Source organism: Festucalex cinctus, chromosome 6 (genome assembly GCF_051991245.1).
Source record: "Festucalex cinctus isolate MCC-2025b chromosome 6, RoL_Fcin_1.0, whole genome shotgun sequence".
Taxonomy (NCBI): Eukaryota; Metazoa; Chordata; class Actinopteri; order Syngnathiformes; family Syngnathidae; genus Festucalex; species Festucalex cinctus.
Window position 1 is genome coordinate 10594956 of NC_135416.1, and position 25755 is coordinate 10620710.

Sequence of the window (25755 nt, forward strand, 5' to 3'; positions counted from 1 at the left end):
TCCTCATGCTTGGATAGCCAAGCATAACAAAATGAGCTCAGGGCTCAACCACAGTTTCCATGTTCAAAATGTTTTGCATTCAAAGACTTCACTTGAGAAAAAAAAAATCTGCATGTATACATACATATTAACATGTTAAAGCTTACACAGTATACAGTTTTTCATTAATTTCTTGTCATTCCTAGACCCACATTATGTATGTATCTGTTCTTCCTCAAAAACTTGCTGCATCTGCCAAATCAGCAGTAATTTAACTGGTTATTTTTAAATGTATTTTGTTCGCTATTCACCAGTGCACCTATTTCATTTTCCCCCTGTGGAATCTATTCTTAGCTTTTCTCTTAACAAAACTCACCTATTTGAGTTTCTTGTTGTATTTTTGTACTCTTTCTGTAAGGTTTTAAGTTGCCACAAGATGATGTCAAGGGCACTGGCTTATAGGAAAGTAGTAATCGGTGTCAAGGAAGTATGTTGAATGGCTACATCTCGACTCTAATGAGAACCTTTTGGAAAGTCTTAGCTACTTAAATTCTTTGTATTGCTTGATGAATTTGAAATAAGTGTTTTGGAATCAATCAATCTGGTATATTAACATTTCATACGATTAAAGAGGAAGTCAACCTTAAAGGGACACTTTACTTATTGATCCATTTTTAGCAGCAAAAAGTTGCTACTTTTTCAATAATTAATTTGGTGACGTGATTATTTTTTTATGTACATTTAATAACTTTTAAACCATTGTTAAAATGAATCGAACGCCGGCATGTTTGTTACACGTGACTAAATAACCCGGATGTTTACGTCACTAGTGTGTAAACGCTACACTATGGAAGCACTATGCAACGCAGCCGTGCATCTAGCGTCAAACCCGGAAGGATTAAACCTTATCGCTTCGAGCCAACACGACAAAATAACACTACCGAAGGAAAGTCTGCCTTGGATGTGAAAGTTGTGGCGCCAGATGGTCTTTTCGGGCACAAAATAAACTTTGACGAACGAGTGAATCAGGCGGGGGGTGAGTGGTGCTCGTGCGGGAGCTGCAGGAATGGACAATCCGCTAATGAATGTGTGCTGTCTGGAAATAAAAGAAATCGAGGATCGGTTCCTTGCGGACAATCTCAACTGCATCCTGGAACATCAGACATTCAACATGGCAATACTAAATAGACATTCTCAGGATAGCTTTGGTTGCGATGAAAGATGTGAAGAAGAAAAGTCTTGGAGGAGCAAATATCCAACAGGTAAAGTGACACACAGTACGAGCAATGCAAAACGTGTGGAACTGACGAAATATTTCAGGAAAAAGAAAAAATAGTAAAATTAAATGTATCGTCGTTACAGCACCCAACCTCCCCTAGCTGTTTTTTTTTTCTTTTTTGCGTAGCGTCCCACTGCGGTCAGGCCAGCCGCCACTCGAAAAGACGAAGTCAAGCCAGCCGCCCCAACGATTGTTAATACTGTGCATTACGGTAACGTGCCGACGTGCCCCTGCGTTGGCCACCTTCAAATGAATTATGAAATAAAACAGTCCGTGCAGTATAATAACCAATGCCCCCCCACCCCCGAAACATGCCTACCTTTCGCTTTAAATTTGCTTCGCTTCTCCGAGATCTTTCAGTGGCCGTAGTAAGACCTCGATTTGTGTCGGCTGTTGTGAGAGTGAAGGCTCCGTGTTGCTAGCAGTTGCGGCTCCTCCATCGGCTTGATTATTTCCCACGTCTGGTTCTTTAAAGATACTCGGTACTGCGTTGGGCTTTAGTATTAGGCGTGTGGCGTACCCCATCTCAAATTGTAACAAATTTTCTTAGTCCTCATGCCTGAAATGTTCGCTGCGCGCACGCCTGCTTGTCCTTCGGGAGGTTGACAGCACTTAGCAAACAAACCATTGTCTACTCAAGTAGCTTTTTTTTTTTTTTTTTTTTTTTTGGGGGGGGGGTCTCGCGGGTTTTTCCTTGCCGACGCCTTGCAAAATTTTGCAATACAGTAAGGCATAACTGACGTTTGTGTCTTCCTCGTTGTTATGTCTGCGTGAACTACTGTTCCCCAAGCGAGTATACACACTAGTGACGTCACCACTTGGGGGCGTTGCAACACGGAAGTACTTCTATGTTGAAAAAAGTTAAATAAATCAATATAGGAGTGTATTCTTCAGCTCTTATGCATGTTTCGTAGCTATACTAACTATTTACTGCCAATCAAGCCATACATGTAAAATTAAAGGAGCCTTCCTTTAAATATTTCTTGCCAACATGTTATATGTAACCTCACTAGTCTAAACATGACATTGTGTTTGATATTATATTTGTAGAATATGAGTTATGAATCAAAATCCAGTCGTTTTTATCCATCTCATGGTTTGGTCATTTTGCCTCTTGTTGTTTGACTGAAGATGACATCACAGTTGCTCAGGCTCAGGGAACGACCAATTACAGCTCGCCTGTTTTCTGAAGCTGAGCTGTGATTGGTTGTTACCTGAGACCCGAGCAACTGTGATGGCATCTTCCTTCGACAGCAAGTGGCAAAATGGCTGCCTTGTGATATTGATAAAAACTGCTGAATTTTGCTGCTTAACTCATAGCCCGTTAACGCAATATTAACCAGAATATCATATTTTGACTAGTGGGGCTGCATAGAACACATTATTGTCAAATTTGTTTTATTTTTTAGAGTGGGTTGGGGGTGACTTCCCGTTAAAGCAAACCTAAAAATGTGTTGTTGTTGTTTTTTCAATTCATCATTCATATCATTTCCCCACCCAGGGCTGATCTCGGTATCGTACGACGAGTGGGATTACAACATCGAAGCCAGGGTACGTGACGCAGTCGCCGTCATTGCCACGGCGACGTCCACCATGATACTGGATCGGGGGCCTCACACCCTGATTAAATCCAGCTGCTTCGGAACCCCTGACAAGAAGAACATCAACACTGGCCACTCCAAGGAAATACTCAGGTTGGCAAGGATTGCATTATCTTGCATGCCATCTCCACTACGTGGATTGGATTATGATGTGTATTTGTTGACAATGTAATGATTTGTGGTATAAACAAACAAGTTGATCAGATGCTCTATCAAGCCTATTGCAAACTGCAGTCTTAGACTTCGGATTTCAAACTAAGACGCAATCACATTGTCTTGCACTGAGCAACAATGTAAGATGATCAATAACAGGTGAAATCATAGAAGTCAGAGCAGAAGTCCAGCAGAAATAAATCATAGTCGGACTTTCATTGCCTGAAGCGGATTTAACAATCGATGCGCTGCAGCAGCAACACGCGTGCACTTCACCACGACTCTTTAATACAAAACACGTGGACGCCACACCCAAGGAGAATGTGTTAAGCAGGACAATGAAAGCTTTTAACTGCAGATAGAGAAACACTTAGTGGGAGACAAAAAGCATTCTTTGTTCTCCGCCTGTGAACATCCTTGTTTTGCCTTTTGGCACATTACAGAAAAGCAGGAGCACTGCTCTTCAATAATTCATCCCGGTTTAAATTCATGGCCAATGTTTTTACTCTTCACGTTGAACACTCTTTCCAACTTCCACTGCAGGATGAGCACATTTGTTTAAAAAAAAAAGAAGACAAAATCAAAATTTGTGCAACACATTTAAAGAATTCTTTTTTTTAGCATGGCCTTTAGACGAGTTTTTTTATTTTTTTATTTTAACAAACGCTTGGACACACTGATGCAATACTTCCTTCTGTTTGCCTTTGAAAACTTAACTCTGTCTTTCATCTCACATTTCCTCATTTACTGGCGCTGTAGTTTGGCGAATGTGAAAATGTGAAAAGATGATAAAACTTCCTATGCCCCTAGAGTACGCATGTTGAAGTTGATGTATTATTGTAAATTTTACCCGTGTTCACCCCCCCCCCCTTTTTTTTTATATTTTTTATAATTTAACGGGAGTATTGGTATACACTGTCATAGCATCCTCTCACAACAGTACTACGATAACAATAACACCACAAACGTGAATATTTCAGTCCCCAAAGGGCACTGTGCAACTTGGGGTGAGCGCTCAATCATCCTTTATGTTGCGCGGGTGTGTGTATGTGTAAGAGAACGAATGATATCGTTTTTTTCTTCAAGCATCCATTCCGGTCAATTTAATCACAATTCAACTGAGTGCAAGTATATAATTTTGATCTCAGTGAAGACACACAAAATCTGAAGCAGCTAAAGTAGTTCAACCAAGCATTTTTTCTTTCTTTCTTGTGTACCAGCCAAAATGTGCATGCAATAAAAGTGGTAATCTCAGGGGTGTGCCACACAAAAAGCGAACACACAAACACACGCACACGCATTCACCCTGTGAGACAAAAGCAATAATAAGGCCATATGTCTGCGCAGGGTGCAGCGGGATCGCTACGGGCCACAATGGGCTGCATGCATAGCGCATTAGCATGCAAACCTGTCAAATGGTGATGGGGGAAGATGGGAGGCCCCTGTGAGTCATGCACTCAAAATGAGTTTAGGGGCCTGCTTGACCTCCGAGTGACGAAGGTCTGTTATTGTTACTTAATTTGTTGACACATTAACGCGCAGCTTTGAATTGTTAGTGTAATATTCCGTCATAAATGTGTGTCTTTGGATTGTTTCTCAATGTATTTACAGTAGAGTACCTGCAGATCGATTTACACATTTATTTGATAACTCTGAGTCTATCTTGGACTACAGAAATCGGTTAATAGTTACTGTTGAAAAGCAAACATTCTCAGCATTGCTATAATTTTAAATAAAAAAAGATTAATTGATTATCAAAATTAATGATAGATTAATTTGAGCACAATAATCACCTGTGCATATTATATATTTTTTTTTTTCTGTACTAGATTAAAGTGTAATTGCACATCCACTGCAGCAGGTGGCAGTGCTGCTCTCATTGTTAGAATATGCGCAGGGAGTATAAGTAATGTTAAAGTTTTACTTTTACTTTTAGCAATTTTATGGACGAATATGATTTCTAGTCACGACGAAGAGTTGGGGGCCGTCAAACATTTTACTTTTCCTTTTTCTTAGGCGTAACTGAAAATAATTAAGAAGCAATCAGGAAACAGTCTATCTACTGCCTCATTTCTTGTCAATCTCACTCTCTTAATTGCAGAAAACGACACTTGCCACAATGTGGTCAAACAGACACGAATATGAAGTGGACTCTATTATATATATTTTTTTAACCTTAAACATCTGCTCTCCATTTAGTGGGTCAAAATAATATAACTAGTTGTCAGAATGATGAGTGTTATACCACAAATTAAATCATTACCTTTCTTGATGTCATTTTTTTCATAGTGCGCTTGGATTGAATTGCATCATATTTTATGGGTGTACTATAAATATATATATGAATGGATATCTACTACTTGTTTTATAATAATGTCCACAGATTTTGTCCGTTCATTTGTTTTTGTAATAAACTAGTTCAATTGTAAAGAGTCTTTTTGGCACTTTCTATATTCATAGAAGTCGACAGCTTGGCCGCTTTTTGCCCCGCTGTCTGCATGTACAAAGTGGCGGTGAGCTTAAAGCTAAGAAGACAATCTTCACTGCGGGCCATGAGAGGCGTGCGCTGCCTCTCTCGTGCTAGTCTCTGCTTATGTCACCTCTTAAAGTACTTCCTCCTGCGGCGGCTGCAGCATGGCAGCGTTATTACATTCCTCAATGGCCACAATAAAAGTGGCTGTCTGATAAATCCTGCCTTTGTTTATTAGTGAGCCAGCAAGCCAAAGTATTGCACTTTTGGGCACGTAGAGCCCAAGTGATGTACTCGCAGAGTATTTTCATACATGCAAGTGGGTCAAGGGATCAATTTGATTAGCAGCTACACACCGTCAATCTCACTTATGGCTTTTTTTGTTTCTCTAGTTGAGTTTTCCCTTTTTGCACACACAATAGATACTCTTTATAAGCTCGTTTTAATGATGCTGAATTGTTTAATCAGTCAGCCGATACAAATTACTTCAAGCATCCTTTTCTATAAATACATATCTATACATTGTGAAGAGGTAGGATTAGGATGTATTTCATGGCTGTTCAGTGAGCTCTGGACAAATCCTCATGAGGTGCCTTTAATGCCACCAAAGTAACAGATCAATTGTTCATGTGGCCTTTACTGGGATTCACATGTGTGTTATTGCACCTTTCCTGTTTTTATTGATTTGTCCCACAATTGGTTGAAAGATTATTATTATTTGGGAGTAGATTAAGAGCCACACTGATGTATAAGGGCTAAGCAAAACTTGATGATTATGATGATGATGATTATTATTACTTTTTTTTTTTTTTTACTTATAAAAAAAAAATATTGATTGATTAAATTATGTTTTATTTTATTATCTGTTCTCATTGCTGCTGGACATGTAAATTTCCCAGAGGGAGCCATCCCAAAGGGATCAATAAAGTCAAGTCTAAGTCTAAGTCTAAGTCTAACAAAAGTAATGTGTTAATATTATCTGTAATTAACCGTGTGTATGTCTGTTTTTTGTTGTTGTTTTTTTTACAGCAACGCCATGTACGAATGAGGACATATATGTGAAAATGGCTGCCGATGATAAACGGACTCTTAAAAATTTGCATCAGAATAATTCATGTTAATGCAATCTCACCATTCATTTCTACCTGCACGCATAGGCGCAGACCATTGGTTTCAGTCAAAATAGACCTTTATTATCTTTATTACATTTTTTCTTTCAAAAAAAAAAAAAAAGTAGGTCTTGCAAATGAATTTTTAGCCATGTCCGACATCATCCTTTAAAGCATTTTCTCACCAATCTGAAAGATAAACATAGCTGAACCAACCAGAGGGGGTAAAAAATATGACTGCATTTGATGGTTACCAATATTTCACTTTGCATAACTCATCTGTAGGAGCAAGAATACGTAATTGGTGTGAAAACGTTTAATTTGCCGTAAATATCCTTGAGCTGTTTTTGAAACCGAGCAGTTAGGCCGGACGTCTATTCTAATGACGCCTGCAGTAGCAAAAGTGCTGGCAGATGCATCCAAGTCATTGGTGCGTCAAGTTGTGTTTATCACTTTAAATTGCTTTCACTCATCTTTCCTTGCTTCCATTTGTGATATATTGGATGATAAAATTCAAATCATGCATTGCTTTTGCTGTCGGGTGCCTGCAAATCTAAGTCTCTCCAAGTACGTTTAAGTATTCTTTGGGTGTAGAAATGTGCTGCCAGTAGCAGCAATTAGTGGAGGCTTTTTAGGAATTTAGTCGGTTTTTGTGCTTTAAAAGAAACGCAGAATAATTTGAATTTCATGTGACGACTGAAAATAGACGATATGAATATTTGATGCTGGTATGCTGCGGAAGGTGTGTTGGCATGTTAAAGCCTGGCTCAGTTTGAAATGAGCGAGGAGCCCGCGTTACATCACCCATCCTGTTCGCACCACAGGTTGCTGTTTGATGTCTGCAGCTCACCTGGGCCCCTCCCTGCGCCCCACAACCAACACGCAGCATCAGCGGACTCGTATTAAAAGCTCTCAACTGGAAGCCGTGCCTGACATCACCAAGCAATTTATGCAGCACATCATTAAATATTTGACTTCTTTTCATTTCATTTTTCAATTTGAGCCTCAGCTGCAATAAAAAACTGATTTGATGCTCTTTGGTTAAAGTGTTACAACCTGTAGTTTTTCACACTTAAGTCTCAGCTGCAGATTTAATCTGTTTTTTTGGCTGTCTTTTGACAATTTATAGTGGCAAGGAACCACAAAGTCAAACCAATCCACATCATTGGTTGTCTTTCTAGTTGTTCAAATGTAGAAAAATAAATACTGAATAAGAACGTAATAACTAGGGCCTGATATTAGCCGATGTAAGCTTTTTTTTTTTTTTTTTTGCAGATTTTCTTTTAATATATTAACACATTACAACATAAGACAACATTCATACATCCACCACCAATAAAAGCTGTCATGCGCTGGAGGTTGGATCCCAAAGCGCAGACACAAATAAAGTTTCAACTATTTATTCACATCGAGAGGCGTAGAACAAACTTGACTAGACGAGAAACAAAGAGTTGCACAGAGGGACAGAAAGCAATAATCCGGCAAACACAAACACTTCTCAGAACGCTACTACAGACAGTGAATCGATCTGATTGGTTGTCACTAAGTAAAGGATTAAATATTTACATCACATAGGTCCAGACATCACATAACATCACATAGCGTTTTTCCAGTTGAAACCAGATGATGGTTACATCAGTTCAAACAGACACTTGGTCATGAATCGAAACTTAACATGTCATTAACTCAAACTTAACCCTGGCGTGACCCCAGACATGACAGCAGCTGATTTTTTTTTTATTTTTTTTTATTTGTTGGTAACTTAAATAATAAAGAACAAAGTTGTAAAATAGTCAAAATGGTTTACCTGCAATTAATACTTTTATTGTTGTAACACCAGTGGACTCATTATATATTTTACCAAAATTGTATTCCGCCGAATATTGGCATCATCCTCAAAAATCCATAATCATTAAACCTTAGTGAAACAATTTTAAATATTATCTGATACAAAATGGCAAATGAGAAAAGTTTTAGTGTATACCGAAGGTATAAAAGTGCAACAAAACAAAAAAAAAATCCCCATTGCAAAACATAACAAAGCATAGTAACCTACCGCTTACTTCCTGTAACTTTCTGAGGAAATTCTTCTCTTCTCACGTTCTTCTCGAAACTTGTCAGGGATGGACTGTGAACCAAATTCGTCCCAGGAAAATATTTGTCAACGGGAGCGCGAGAAAAGCCTGGCAGCCCGCCAGGCCCATAAAGCACCGGGGGAAACCCTGCACGTTTACTTCTTTATAATACATAACTTGGAAAGAAAAAAAAAAGCTCCCTAAGTCAAAGAAAAAGTAAAACAAACATAAATTGTCCCCTGAGGCTGTCTTGCGTGGCAATCAGTCATTTCAGAAGTGTTGTGTGCAATTTTAGAGTCGTATTATTTCCCCTTAAGTGACATTTTAATCTTTCATTGTAAATTTGTGCTTCCCTTGCCTCTTTTTTTTTCATGACACAACTATCCATTCATCCATTTTCTCACCGATTATCCTAACAAGGGAAAACATGCAAACTCCACGCCGTAATGTCAGAGCAGAGATTGAACGCTCCAAACCTCAATTGTGAGGCAGACATGCTAACCTCACCGTGCTTGTCCCCACATTATAACACCACATTCCAAATGAGTTCAACATTTAAAGCAGTTTCATATTTCGCCCATGTTATGCTAGTATGACGTTACGTGACTATATTTGCACAACCCCTTTGAGACCACCTGTTGCCCCTTCCTACCTCAGACTTAATTAGATTAGCGCTTGTGGCTCAGCTGTGATATTGCACACCAATGCACTAGATCCAAACCTGATTGACTCAGTATGATCATGTGTGCGTGTGTGTGCCAGTCTTCACACGCAGAGCTGAGATATTGTCTATAAATGTACGCTGCATGTCACTTTAACATCCCTGCATTGCAGCGACAGACTGTGCTTTTTTTTTTCTTCTTTTTTTTTTTTAGAAGCAGTCTGCAATAAAATGCAGGAATCAACATGAGTCACCATGCTGAAGATATTTAAGCTGTAAGGTTGTCTCTATTCCCCCCACAGCGAACAGTTGGTGGGTGAAGCGCGCGCAAACACAGCGCGTGACTGCGATTGAACCGCGTGAGATTCTGTTAGTAGCTCATCCCAGTTGCCTTTTTTTTTTCTCCTTCTTCTTCTATATCCAGTCAAGTCAGAAGGGAACGCCGACATGAGAAGGGATCAAACCGCTCATAAAAGACTCGTCGATAGTATGGGCTCCAAACAGGAGAAACACGGCAAGCCGGCCCGTGCTGCTCTCCAAATCCCAGCATGCATCAGCAAAGGCGCTGGTTAAACAATGGCCTTGAATTGTATTGATGAGTGATTTGGGGCGCTTCTCAGAGGCGATTCGCAGGGATTGATCTGACAGCGAGAGACGTCACGAGATAACAAGTAAACACTCAGGATTATATACGGTAAAACAAAAAAACAAAAAAACAGATACGCCTCTCATCCGCTGAGATTACAGTTCCCATGGCAACACAGCTGATGGTTGTGGCTGCCATAGCAACGCATTACATGACATTATGCTGAAGTATACAAGGCGGCCCCTCCCTTTCCTTGCGTTGCGGTTGTGCGCATAACAATCATTTATCAAGCGTGCGTACTCACAGGAGTGTACGGAAGGCATGCATACGAGCATTCCCACACAATGTGTGGCGTTTATCACTTTGGACTTGTCATACGGATACAGTATATCATTTTTTTATTTTTTTATTCTCTCATGTCATTGTATTGCTTTCCTTGGTAAAACTTGCAATAACTGTTTCAAAAAAAGTCCTTGGTCAAGTACCTCAGTGTCAGTCTCTGATATAGTCTTTAATTTCATCTGATATGGTCAATAGGAGGCGTTTCTCAATGCACTGGTGCGATTAAGCAACACTCGTTACTGGAATGTGTATGACAGGTGTCCGCATGTTTAATAAATACTTTTTTATTTTTTATTTTTTGTACTATTGGTTGCTGTATATTTTATTCGTACGAACACATTTTGAACCTGTTCTATGCATAAGGTCCCAAGAGTGGCAACCTCACTTAAGTACATTCTTCAGCTATCTGTACTTTACTTGAGTGTTTTTTATGACTACTTCTGGCTTTCCACTCTTTAGGTCATTTAAATCAACACTAAATGCTGTTCAGAGAATGTAATTTTTAAATTTACTTTATTTAAAGTGATACTTGACTCATTTAGCCAACTTCATTATTTTTCATGTACAATTAATACCTTTAAAACCACATTTGCCACTTGCTGTCAACTGAAAATGATGTCACAGGTGCCCAAAGTTTAGGTAACGCCCAATCACGGCTCAGCTGTTTTCTGGGTTTGGTCATCTGACGTTCACAAATTGAGCCAACAGAAGAAGAAGGTCAAACAGTCTTTTATTGTAGTTTACTTCATTACACAATACTCAATGATTTTTTATTTTTTTTTGCATTTAACAAGTATGCAATATATATTTAAAAAGAAACTGAAAACTAATACTAAAACTAATAAAATGAAGCCTTTTAAAAAAAATGAAAGCTAATAACTAACAAATCTGATAGAAAAACAAATAAAAAAAAAAAAAAAACGAATGTTAAATTTAAATAAAAACTAACTATAATGAAAAATCTAAAACTATTTATAACCCTGTTTAAATGGGCACACCCACAGCATTCAAGAGCTGAGAAATTAATTTCCATGATTTTGAAGCCGCATTATACATACTACTTTTTCTAATTATTCAAATTCTGTACTGTTTGTAACAATGCTCATCTTTGTGGTGTGTTTAATTTACATGTCATATGTATTTTCACTTTGCAAGGCCAGTTGAATCTGTACTTGAACCAGTCTTTTTTTTATTTATTTATTTATTTTAAACCACCTCTGTCATCATGCAAATGTCGCACAGTGCTCACATGGTAGATGTTAGTAACAGGTCCTTTAAGGAGGCTTATCCTATCATGTGTGCACAATAGCATGCTACAACAAATAATTGTGTTGGCACAACATAGTGTGAAGCCTGCACTCCACCATGTGCGTGCGAGAGAGGTGCGTTATTAATACAGCCACAGACGTCTTACTCAGAGCCACTCAGTGTTCCAGTGGGAGGTACTTGTGATTAAATCTTTGGCCCTTTGTTCATCTCTTCTTAATAGATTTATTGTCTTGTGTTTGTCTTTTCACACTTGAAGATGATGGGCTCATACATTTAGTACTCCTTGTATGCAGACTAGATATTTATTTCTCCGGTGGGTTGTGTTCCGAGGCAGAACGTCTCCATGGTGACGGCGGCCCACAGTTTGCGACGAGGAAGAGTGAGGGGAAAGAGGCGGTGGGGGAGAGAGAAAAAGGACGAGATGTGCACTTGTTGAGACGCGTTTGCCCATATGAGTCCTCACAGGAGGTTTATACGCTTGGCCTCTTTTTCAAGTTTCACCTTTTGCCCTTGACTCTGTTGGCCTCCTCATCCTTGTCAGCTTGAGCGCAATCAAAAGCAGGGACGGTCGCTTTGGAGGCAGCATGTTTCTTTCCATGAAATCATTAAATGGAATCATGCCCTTGAGCTATTTCTCGTTTCTCCGCACTCCATCACTGTTCTTGACCACCAATTTTTGCTGTGCCTTTATCTAACCTTCGCCGACAGCTCACCGCTTTGAACGTTGTGTCAAGTGTCAAGCTCAACGTGGAAGAAAGACAAAAGTGGAAAACAAATTTTGAATTTAATTAAAAATTTGATTAACCCTATAGTGCTAGTTGTGCCCTGTATATTTATATTTTTGAGATTCGCTACTACTGCTAAATGACATCACAAATAATGGTTACCAATGTGAATAGTCGATAAACAGCACTAAAATGATTTCAACAGACAAGTGGAAAAATAAAATGAAGCAATTAAATGGCCTGCAAAAGTGGGTCACATTGCATATGCAGTACACCTCACATACCTCATATTCTAACATTCTGAATCTAATTAAAATATAAAAATCAGTTCAACCCTCCTGTTAGTTTGTGGGTCAGTTAAAGAACAAATGGTTAGATTTTCAAGCTTGGCACCAACAGATAATTCAAAAATGTCAACATATTTGCAGTGAAAACCGCTTTAGCGTTCCGACGGCCCACCCATGGGCCCTCCACCATCTTTACAAAACGCTGTGGGATGCACGTCGCCACCCTGGCAACGTTATACATTGTTTGAAAGGTGATTTTCTGAAGATTTGAATAATACCCAACATTTTAAGATACAATCGTATCCACGGGCTTGGTGAGCACTTAATTCAGATAATCGTAAAAAAAGGAGCAACTCACCTTTTTTGGCCTACATTTCCAAGATGTCTAACTCCATCCAAACTGGTCATCAAACATATAAAAGGGTCCACTAAAATTGTTCGTTTGACCTAACAAAGTCTTTTTGCTAGGAAACGTCATATCAACAGACTAAGAAATTATTAAATTTGATGTACGTGCAATGAAAATGGTTAATGATAAGCTATAAACTGTTTATTGGGTTGGTTATGGAATAATAAACAATTTTGGGTCAAACTGACACGTTTTAAGAGTGAAAGTGAATAAATATTTGTATGAAACGACAATATAAATGGTTCATTTTGACGTATTTTTAATCAAATGTTAAATGTTTATCGGAATGCTTTTTTTTTTTTAGCATTAAACACCTGGGTGAAATTGACCCGGGAATATTATTGCTGTTCCTGAGAAACCAACCTATCAGGAGGGTTAAGAAAACATAAACCACATTACAGTCCTTTTATGTAAATAGGAGTTACAAATAAGTCACAAACAGAAAGAAAATGGGAAAGAATACATTCTGTTTAACTTTGATGTTCGCTGACGCGACGTCACGCAAGATAACGTGACACGACGTATGCACATTTGACTTTGATTTGATTATCTTGACTACTGTGTTAATACTTTGCTTTGTGAAATGTCTCTTGGACTGATAGAGGATTTACTCAGTTTATCTGCACCACAAAGTAAGCAGAAATAAGTTAGGAAAAGGGTAAATAAAGATGGACAGATATTGTTATGTGTAAAGATTTGTAAAGAATGCAATAATCCCCCTGAGCAGTAATCATTGAAGACACACTTTTGACATTCAACACAGTTGAGAAGTCATATCAGAGTCATTATCATAATTAATCCCTTGCCTACATGGTTTTAGTGTCTTTTATGCCACAGTTGTGGTTTGAATGTTGCCAGATATTGCTACTGTTTTTGTCCACGGACCTCATCTTTCTTGACAGGCTGCTTTTTTATTTTTCTCTGTTCTGCCTGTCCACATCCCAAACAGAATGACAACATGGCCTCACAGGTGAACATGGTGTAGAATTTAGATGGTGATATTTCCCACAAACTCACCCGCTTGAGACGCCGCAGTGTGTCGTGTATGACAAAGCATCTGCTGATTACGCCTTGTTCGCCATCCTGAAATAAACGACTTCCTTTGTTTTCAATCCCACACACACGCTCTGACATTTGCAATTGCAATCTAATTGTCAGGTACATCATGAATGTGACGTTTGAAGGGCGGAACCTGTCGTTCAGCGAGGAGGGCCACCAGATTTTCCCCAAGCTGGTCATCATCCTGCTGGACAAGGACAGGCAGTGGGACAGAGTAAATATGGCGTTCGTCACGCAGCTCTTGGTTCCAAAAATCCCGCACATCACGACACCTCTTTGGTCGCGCAGGTGGGCAAGTGGGAGAAAGGCTCTCTGGCCATGAAGTACCATGTGTGGCCTCGTTTTGAGCTCTACTCGGCGGCGGAGGAGCACGAGGACCACCTGTCCATCGTCACGCTGGAGGAGGCGCCTTTCGTCATCGTGGAGGATGTGGATCCTCTGAGCGGCACCTGCATGAGGAACACCGTGCCTTGTCGTAAACAGCTCAAACTCCGGTGAGAGGAGCTGCTGCTAAAATTGGACGTTACTCATTTGAATTGTTTTTTTTTCTTTTGCCTTTGATTTAGTTAAGTTAAATGTTTTTATTACACAATTATAAAGTGATATATAAATAATATTAATAAGAATAATAAATAATAACAAATATTTAAAAAATAACTAATAAAAAATAGATTTTCATTTTTAGGATTTTTTATTAATTATTATATTTATATAGCATTTAATAATTATTTAATACAAAAATTTTAATTAAATATTTTATTAACTCTTATACTGCCACAAAAAAAAAAAACTTTAATGTTTTTGAAGTGTTTTTGATTCCGCAACCCATTGAGCAGACAGCGGTGCACTTAGACATTGCACTGCCCATTGATTTAAAAAAAAAAAAAAAAAAAAAAAGTAGTTGACATCATTTAATGTTTGTGGCGGCATACATCATGATTTTAATAATCGTTATTAAACGTTTTTGGCGGTCAAAGAGTTAAACAATTAGAAAATGATATATAAATAATATTAAAGGGGCATGATGCAACTTAAGATTCAAATTGAAGTGTTAAAATAATCATATTCTTCACCCACACATGTTTTAAGAATTGTATAATATGAGGCACTACTGTGGCACAATGAATTTTGCCCCTATTTTCCTGTAAAGTGAAATAATGTTGGCGTGGTTGGGCTGGAAACTTTAACTTTTGCTCTGAGCATGACATCATGCTCATAATCCTGGCCATGCGCGTCGCTGGCGTCCATTCCGCATTTCGGCAGAGGGGTCGCAAATGTTCAAAAACTCCTGCGTCATGGGCCTTTAATAAGAATAATAAATAATAATAAAGTTGGAAAAAATAAATAATAAAAAAAAATCTTATTATTTATTTTATTATTATTAATTATATTTATATAGCATTTAATAATTATTTAATGCAAACATTTAAGTATATTTATATATACTATTTTTTTTATGATTTATCTATTATTATTATTATTATTATTATTATTATCATCATCATCATTATCATTATTATGATTTATATAGCATTAAATATTTATTTGATCATACATTTTAGTGATTCTTGCTAATCAATAGACACAACTATCGGTACACCACACTTTGAGAATCACTGATACAAACTCAACATAAACACAATTCGACAATGATAACATCCCAAATTACTGTACTTATAGATTTAATCTGATAAAATGTGACCGTTTTAGCATGCTGAGTTGTCATGTTAACAAATTAACGGTTCCACGATGCATGATGTGTTTGTTTGTTTGTTTGTTTGTTTGTTTGTTTGTTTGTTTGTTTGTTTGTTTGTCTTTATTAGATCATAGTTGACCATGTGAGATTTCTTTATTCGTGGATCAGATTCTGAAATTTCGGATTCTGAGATTTGAGAGCACACCACACACAGTGCAATCAAAACTGTTAAATGCATTTTATTTATTTTTTCTTTGCGTGTGGGGTCTTTGTTAACCAGGCCTTGAACAACACATTACAAAACATTTTTCATATTTTGTGGGGCAATCTCGAACAGATTAATGGTATTTTCTGTGAGATTCCTGTACAGTGTGCTTCTGAGATACTTTTCTGAGAATATTCTGAAGAAAATGTTCAACTGATAAGCAATTATCTCCAACTGATATGAAGGTGCAAGAGCAAACGAGGCTTTGCAGTGTAACCTCTTTCTGAACTCTATTGGATTTTGTGACCTAAATAAACTACAGTGTGTACATTGAACAAAACATTCAAGATCACACCCACATACACATGTGGTCACGGCCTTGGTCAAAGACAGATACCCCCCCTGTGTTCTCATTATTGCATAATTTATGGAATATATTACAGTAGCTCAGTCATCATGAGGTTGGCTCGCTGGCGTGATATGAATTCACAACTTTCTACTTATGAATGTGTCTACACATTCATTTAACTTTAAAGAACACAATCAAGCCGACGTTGCCCTTTGCTTGACATCTGTTTCCAACAACAGACATACGTCATTACTATTAAAAAGAAGCATTGCATTCCTGGAGTGCAGCTTTGCGTTTGTATGACTGCTTGAGCCACTACTTCACACTACTTAACAGTCTTGCCTTGCTCTTGACATGTTCTATTTATTACCACTTTGCTGTCTCACACTCTGCAGTAAAACGTGGAAATGTGTTCACTGTTCAGTATATGCAATCTCTCTCTCTAGTCATATTTTCCACACTCTAATTTCAATAAATACCACAACTCTTGCTGCTAGACCTTTTTCAACGTTTCAATTCCTCCTCCCTCTCCCTTTCACCTGCCAGCAACCAAACGGGCGATTCGGGCATCTATATCAAGCGCTGCTGCAAAGGTTTTTGCATCGACATCCTGAAGAAGATCGCCAAGGCGGTCAAGTTCAGCTACGACCTCTACCTGGTTACTAACGGTAAACACGGCAAGAAGGTGAACGGGACGTGGAATGGCATGGTTGGAGAGGTAAGGACTTTTTATAATGTGGCATGTGGAGAATAAAGTCAAACAGAAAATATAAATGTTAATAATGACAAGGCAAGTTTATTTCTGTCACACAGCAGTTAACGACATTCAGAAGCAAAGCAGAGAAAACAAAAGTAGCTTACAAAATGTAGTAAAAGAACATAAATTGACTATGTTAAAACATTAGATGGCAAACTTAAAAAAAAAACATTTAGAGTAAAGACATTTTCTCATGTAATTAAAAGAAAAATTATTAAAATATGTTTTTAAAAATAAGTTAATCAATGGTATAGGAAAAAAAGCAAAGTTTTTAACCTGCATTTAAAAGCATTTACAATTGGGGCTGACTTCTGTTTTCAGCTTATTCCATTTGTGTGCAGCATAACAGCTAAATGCAGCTTCACCATGTTCACTTTGAACAATATAATTGTCTGAATATTGTGATTTAAAAAAAAAAAATAGAAATCCCAAATTTGTCATATTGTGACAAGAACGCAATCATAAATAAGTCAGAACACAATTTAAAATTCTTAATGTTTGGAGATTATAGTTGTACGGTAATCTGAAGAAAAAAGTAAATAATAACTACTAGAATAAAGTGGTAATATAATGAATATTAATAATAATAATAATAATAATAATAGTAATAATTATGAAGTGACTAAAGCTAGAATGTAACGAGCTAAAACTGTTGGAATTTTAAAAGAACACATTTGTAATATGAGAAAAATATATATGCAAATCGTATTTTTACAAATGTACAAAGAAAAAATGTCCTAGCCAAATAGAATTAAATCTGCTCGCAAAACTTTTCATGACATGAGATGTCAAACGTTTTCCCTTTTTGCCATCCTCTTTGAATTTTTTTTTTTTTTTTTTTTTTTTTTTTTTTTTTTCTTTCCAGATTTCAGGTTTCAATTGTGGAAATGAATTGGTGTCACAAAAGATCTATTTCAAATCCAAAATAAGAACCACACATTTTCCCTTTTGAAATAATCCCTTCCTGGAAAGTTTATTTCGGGATGCTACACATCATCAGGGTCCCCACGATGTCGTCCACATCTCCAAAATTGGAAAAAAGATTGAAAAAAAGGTAAATGAATCCCACGGAGCCAGATTGTATGGAGTATGTAGGTTTCTGCAGCACATTGATCTCCTCAGCCAAGAATTGTCAGATGCTAAACACATTTTTGTCCTGCCACATCTCTCACTTCTTCTCGCGCACTGAACGAAGCTGCAGGATCTCTTTGTAGACGTGCTGGTTGATCATCTGCCACATTGAAGACGAAAACTTGCAATTTGGGTTTGAAATATTCTCTTGTGGCACCAGTCCTGGAACTAATATTGTGATCATAAAGATACCTGCATAACAATGAAATAGTCAATGCTTTGCTACAACAGCATCATCGGTATGAACACTGAGACACGATTTGTTTGTTCCTGAAAAGCCTTCCAGACTGAAATGAACTCATTTGTTGGCTTTGTTCAAGCAACAGCTTTTTTTTAATTAGAAGCGATGTAGAAACAAATGTCTTAATTACATCCGCCTTTTCCGGAATGTCTTGTATTTATCCTCCTGTCTCGTCATTCACTCCGTTTACAGATGTTTGTTGTTGATACCACACAGCCAGGGAGAGATTGTCATTGTGCCCGCAGGAATTTACATTTTTAGATAAGCCTAATGAAATCATCACAATCACATCATCAAGCACATGTTCCCTCTCCAATTACACACAATGACACAATTCCTGCATATCTATTTTCTACATTTGTATCTATAGTCCAAAACTAGGCTGAATATACCTGAACGCAAGTCAAGCTCGAGGTTGACAGCACAGTAATAATCCTTTTTGTCTCCTGTGATTATTCCTCACTTCGAGTTCTTCCACATGTTGCATTCACGGAACCCTTGGGTCTGTGTACGTGCGTGTTTGTGTGTCAGGTGGTGCTTAAGAACGCTCACATGGCGGTGGGCTCGCTCACCATCAACGAGGAGCGGTCCGAGGTCATCGACTTCTCCGTGCCCTTCATTGAGACGGGGATTAGCGTCATGGTTTCCCGTAGTAACGGGACGGTGTCACCCTCTGCCTTCTTAGGTGAGAAGACACTTGAGAGATTTTTTTTTTTTTCCCTGGGGGGAACCTATCCTTTGTTATTTCATGAAAAACTAACATATTCATTGTTTTTGTGCTCAGGCCATGTCTAAAAAAAATAAAAAAATGTTTTGGTGCCATCTTTTGGCCAAGGCACTATGTTGAAGTAAGGGGAGGAGCTTCATGCAATGAGGCCGTAGCCTTGTCTAATAGAACAAAGTGCTTTGACGCCATCTTTTGGCATCTTTAGGTAATTACATACCTTTATGGACAGGTTTCAATTACTCACATATTTTCACTATTTGCAGTAGTGTCCTTAACCCCAGAAAATAGCTGTGGTTCACTTTATGTGCTTGTTGTTGTGATAATTCTCAGATTTGATTAAGCCAAGTCATTAAAATGCAGTATATACCATTGTGCTTTACAATAATACTTAATTTTTGATCACCTGGTCATCAGGTGATGTGAACGTGGCTCACAAATTTTTTTTTTTTTTTTTTTTTTTTTTTTTTTTTTTTTTTTTTTTTTTTACAACAAGCTTCTCTTATTTCATCCACAGTTACATATGAAATTGTTTTAAGTATTGTTGTAAAACACAATATAATATTTGTGTACTGTGTATACTGTATTTTTCCGGATATGATGATGATAATGTGTGAAAAATCAAAACATAAGCGCATGCAAGGAATTCCTGAAAATTTGCTGTCTTACCCATGATTTTATTCTGATTCCATTTGTGTTTCCACGGGTCGTGAAAAGGGTATTAAAAGTAATTAAATTGATATTGATAAAATTAAGACCTTAAATGGAAAAGAAGCATTCAATATGATGCTGAGATGCATTCAAATTTTAAATACAGTTGTTCATGCTTTATTTTACATACAACATTATGTAAAGGTGTTGCCATAACACAATTTTTCAATCGTAAATAGGATTAAAAAATATATATATATGTATTTGTGGGGACTAGTAATTCACAATGAACAAAATGGCCTGGAATTCACAAGTTGCTTCATGTTACAAATACAAATGCGCTAAATTTGAAATGAAAAATGTAGTCTTCTCTTAGCAGCGTCCAACATGAAACACTAATGCCACCTAGTGGCAGACAAATTACCTCAACACAAATCTATGATAAAGTGTTCACACTCATTTTAATCATAAGTGTTAACTGTAACTTTATGAATTACTTACTGTAAAATTACAATATCAATTAACTAAAAAATACAATCACATTTCATGTTTGTCCATTTCTATGTTAATTGACAAGTATGATTTATTTATTTTTTTTATGTTATTAAAAAGCTTTAAATTACCTCAACACATGAAACACGAAACACTAATGCTACCTAGTGGCAGAAAAATGATCTCAACACAAATATATGATTCAGTGTTTACACTCATTTGAATCATAAAAGTGTTAACTGTAACTATGAATTACTTACTGTAAAATTACAGTATTAATGAACTAAAAGATACAACAACATTTTTGTCCATGTTTGTTAATTAACAAGTATGAAAAACTTATTTAAAAAGCATTAAATTAGAGTTGATGATACCTGTAGAAACCTTGTAAACAGATTATTAACTGACAAGATCACCATTGCATCAAAATATATACTTTTTGTTTGGCTTTGTGTGATCGGGATTTTTTGTCAGCAAACCGATCACTAATAACCTATGTCTATCTGATCAATGATGTCATTGATTGGATCGGTGAATTAAGACATTGCTGTATAGCACATAATAAAATGCTAAAAATCGGCCGAGAGTCTACTTTTTTTGTGATATTTTTGTTTGGTGGTGTGCTGTGTAATGTAAAAAATATGTGCCTTGGCACCAAAGTTGCAAAACACATCAACTCCTGTTTTGGACCTCATTGGATTGTGCAGCTGTTGCAACGTGGTTCCCTGTGAGCCGAGTAAACATGAAGTCAGTACTCGCCAGCTAACCGAACAGTGCGCTTGTGTTGCAGAGCCCTTCAGTGCTGACGTCTGGGTGATGATGTTTGTGATGCTGCTGATCGTGTCCGCTGTGGCCGTGTTTGTGTTTGAGTACTTCAGCCCCGTGGGTTACAATCGCTGCCTGGCAGACGGCAGAGGTGAGAGTGGCGCACACGAACGCACCCACACAAACATTCGTGCTGAGTCATTCGGCGCCCCATTGAGTTACCTTGAATTTTCAATTTTTGTATTACCGCCCATGTGGAAGGTGAGTTTCTCCTCATGGAGCATTTACTTCCATCATCACTCACTTGAGATTTTTTTTTTTAAATGAAAAGGCTTGTTTAACACAATCAAAGACGGAGCAAAAGGATCCTCTGTTCCCACTCCAACCCCACTCTTATTCACGCCTCTCTCAAGTATTACGCCAGCATTACGCCACCTTCTCCTCCCTGTGTGTAAAAAAAAAAAAAAAAAAAAAAACACACTCGGTTCTATTACCGCGCATTGAAAATATTTGTCAGTTTGAACAATGCGTGGCAGAACGCAGCGCCGCTGGCCCGCCGGGTGTCAAACGCAGTCCCAGGCAGCAGGCCAGTTTCAATCAATTTCCCCATCAAAGTCAGCAAATTCGATTTTCTTAGCTTTTTCCTGTAGGTTTTATAGAGCCAGACTGTCAGGATTGAATTGGCCTGGCGCAACAGCAGCCACTCAAGATAAAATCTGTAATCTGTAAAAAGTGTTTTATCGCTGTTCACAGCCGTCTTTTTTTCTTTTTTTCTTTTGCTCTAGGGGGCGAAATGAGTGTTTGAGTTGAAGTAACATTTCCTCATGTAGTCTATTCTAAATGTCTCATATTTGAGGGGAAATACTCCATTATTTGTGCATGCTATGTCGGGTGGAAAGACGTGGTTATGTAAGGCCGTCGTCCCGGGCATATTCCTGCTCCAGATGTGGAACAATTGTAGCATGTCTAGCCCTGCCTCCACCTCCTTTCACCCTCCTCCAGTTTTGTCATACCTATCTGCCTACTAGCTTCATACGCAGGTACACAAACATGGACAGAACAGTCTGTCACGGTTAAAGGTTGTCTCTGCTTGTACAGCGACAATATTGAGTGTGCCTACTAAATCTAAATGTACAGCTTATTTGGCAGTGTCACTAGCTTCACAGTATGCATATTTTTGCGTATGAAGTTCAGAGCAGTTAAGCAATCGATTATCAAATTAACAACTCTTTTAACTCTTTGATTGCCGAAGACCATTAATAATGATTAATAAAATTACGATGAATGGAATGCGATCTTTCATTTAGTACCCACATTGTATATGTAGTAAAGGCAAACAATATTCTTTTTGCCTTGAAAGATGAGTTAAAATGCTCAAAATCGGCTGGCACTGTGTTTTTTGTTTTGTTTTTTGATAACGTGTGGCAGTCAGAGTTTAATAATTGAGTAATCGTTTAGAGCCTTTTTTTTTTTTTATTTAAAATTATCCAAATCCTCTGATTTCAGCATATCAACAGTAACTGTTCACAGATTTCTGTAGCTCTTAATAAATGAAGACTGATTATCTTCTGTGTTTAATCAAAATAATACATTTGCAAACATCTCTTTTTAAATTTGGAAAACAATAACTGAACCGGTAATAGAAGATCAATCTACCTTTTTTTAATCACTATATGACTATAAAGTACAAAATAAACACCAATCACTGCTTAATAAACAAAAATCAGGGGGAAATGCTTTTGTAGCACACTTTAATGCCAAATTAAAATGAAATAGATTAGTCAATTAATCGATTGAATAATCAATAGATTAATCAAATCTAAAAATATTTGATAGTGAAAGCACTAATGTACACAGTAAATTCTGTAGAGTAAATTTGACTCTGTTTAGAGTGGAATGAAACAGACTCCATTTTAGAGTAATATTTACACTTGGTAGAGTGTAAAATAAAGAATTGGGAAAAAATAAAATAAAATAAAAGTGACTCCAGGTTGGAGGAACAAACTCACGCCCTTCAGCTTGGGAGACAGCCGATCTACTCCCTGAACCATGCAGCTCCTGCTTTCCGCTAATATATCGCTCGTGTCAGCTGCAGCTGATTCCATGATTGCATGGAATCCGTAACAAGAGACCAAAAACGATGTCTTTGGTCTTTTGGAAAACAGCAAACAGTAGGAGGGGCATAGCTCAGCTGGTAGTGTGGCAGTCTCCCAAGCTGAAGGTCGTGAGTTCATTCCTCAACCCTTGAGTCCGTTTTATTTTATTATTTTACTCTCTACCTAGTGTAAATCTTAGCCTACTCTAAAACTGAGTCTATTTGGTCCCTCTTTAAAGTGTCAAATTTACTCTAAATAGGGGTAAATTTAAACTACAGAATTGACTGTGTAATTTGCTGTAGTGTGGCTCATTATCAGATTGTACAGGTGTACCTAATGAAGTAGGCAGTACGTTTACAATCGCCAACAAACTGAAAATGCAAATTGCCAGTATATCTACTAAGTACTTCCATCAGCATTGTGGCTCCCTCCCGCCTTCGTTTCCTCATCCTCCATCGTCCTTTTTTTGCTTTTCCTGCTTGCCAGAACCCGGCGGCCCCTCCTTCACCATCGGCAAGGCCATCTGGCTGCTTTGGGGTCTGGTTTTCAACAACTCCGTCCCGGTGCAGAATCCCAAAGGGACCACCAGTAAGATCATGGTATCAGTGTGGGCCTTTTTCGCTGTCATCTTCCTGGCTTCCTACACTGCCAACCTGGCAGCCTTCATGATCCAGGAAGAGTATGTGGACCAGGTGTCGGGCCTGTCAGACAAAAAGGTGGGAATACACGCTATTCGGAGACTTTCTGGGGTGCTGGAAGTAGAGATTAGGACCTCGGAGGAGGAGGAGGATATGTTTGTTATTTTTGGTAGTGCCTTAGTATTTCAGTTTTTAAGTTTTCTCTTAACAGCCGAATTGTTAAGATTGAGCACTATCTGTTCAAGAACACTGGTCATAGAGGGGTTATTTACCGTAGTTATATTGTAGTCCGAGTACACTCACCTTTTCATTCATCTATTTTATGATTAGTTTTTATTCTAGCGTATAATAGTACTGAACATTCAGTATAATTTACATATATGTACATTTTCTGCTTGTCTGTTTGAAGAAAATCTTTTTCTTGGAGTTGGGAGCAGCAAAGACTGCTTTCAAAGACCTTTAGAAGTTGGATTATTTATTTTTTTCCAAAATTAGCCCTTTCATTGCGTAATTTATATGAATTTAATAATGCACTCAATAAAACATATTAGCTTTAATCTGGAACAGAGATTTAAAAAGAAAACTAAAACATTTCACAAAAATTGGGAATATCTGTTTTTTTTTTTCAATTAACGATAGTATATATTAAAAAAATAATAATAATAATTAAAGGGGTACTTCACTTATTTAGCCCATTATAGCAATACAAAGTTAATATTTTGTCTATAATTAATTTGATACCTTCATTATTTTTCATGTACAATTAGTACCTTTAAAAACACATTTTGCAACTTGCTGTCGACTAAAAATGACATCACAAGGGCTCAGGTAACCAATCACAGCTCACCTGTTTTCTAGGTTTGGTCATGTGACATTCACAAGCTGAACTGTGATTGGTGACCTGAGCCCTTGTGATGTCATTTTCAGTCGACAGCAAGTTGCAAAATGTGTTTTTAAAGGTACTAATTGTACATGAAAAATAATGAAAATATCAAATGTATTATAGGCAAAATATTAATATTTGACTACCAAAAATGGCTAAATAAGAGAAGTATCCCTTTAATCACCCTGCGATTGGCTGGCAACCAGTTCAGGGTGTACCGTGCCTACTGCCCAAAGCCAGCTGAGATAGGCTCCAGCACCCCCCGCGACCCTTGTGAGGAATAAACGGTCAAGAAAATGGAGGGATGAATAATTAATTAATCAAAAAATGAATTGTTCACGAGTTTATATATCATACCAAGTCTAAGTCTAACCTCTTAGCATAATTGTCAGGGGTCATTTTACATTTACTGTTACTATAATGATCAAAAAAATTACCAATGTGCTTGCTCAGAACTTTTTTTCTTTTTATTTCATTGTTTATGAAAGCATTCAAATAGGATTTAGGCATCAGCTATTAGTCTTACAATTTAAAGAAGTGTACAAGAGTTTACTTAAGGCAAGTTAATTGAATGCATTGTAAGCATCTGTCGTCTATTATATAACTGTAAAAAGTAGTTTACCACTGTACAGTCATAAAAATAACAGATGTGATTAAAACAAAAACAACATATTCAGGATGCAAAGGTCATTTGCGTCCCACATGCTCATATTTTAATTTATTGTCACACAAAGTTGAATTGTAAAATCTGAGCTTTTATTTTGACAGTGACGACATGTCTGAAAATGTTTTTAAATGCGAGTCGAACTTCTTTACTTCCCACGACTGTTCTTCATCTTTTCACACATTCTTCTCAACACCGTGATGAGGCTGCCAATGAAGAAGTTCCAACTGTTTGGTCAAACAACACAAGGATTTAAGCGGTATTCTCATTACTGAAAACAGATCTTAAAATTGATCAATTCTTCGTTTTGTGGGCTTTTTAGGAATTTGTATATTTGTTTAATGAGCTGCGGAATATTTTCGAGTTAACGTGTTAGTCCTTGAGATTCTCCCATGTACGTCAGCCCTCTGATCACGACTCCAAACATTTAGCTAATTTGGGCTTCCCAAAGCATCGTTC

General features: G+C 37.5%; 1 protein-coding gene across 6 annotated transcripts in view; it reads left to right on the forward strand.

Moving 5' to 3' along the window:
- The window catches only part of grin2bb (glutamate receptor, ionotropic, N-methyl D-aspartate 2B, genome duplicate b), a 118589-nt gene that overhangs the window by 68972 nt on the left and 23862 nt on the right, over positions 1–25755 (forward strand). For all 6 annotated transcript variants that reach the window (XR_013283798.1, XM_077523115.1, XM_077523116.1 and 3 more), the window contains 7 exons: positions 2760–2952; positions 14104–14218; positions 14293–14498; positions 16801–16972; positions 18915–19068; positions 21041–21166; positions 23598–23827. Coding sequence is in view for 5 of the 6 variants with exons in the window: in XM_077523115.1 (XP_077379241.1) it covers positions 2760–2952; positions 14104–14218; positions 14293–14498; positions 16801–16972; positions 18915–19068; positions 21041–21166; positions 23598–23827 (1196 nt within the window). In the remaining variant the exon portion in view is untranslated. The remainder of the gene's footprint in view (positions 1–2759; positions 2953–14103; positions 14219–14292; positions 14499–16800; positions 16973–18914; positions 19069–21040; positions 21167–23597; positions 23828–25755) is intronic.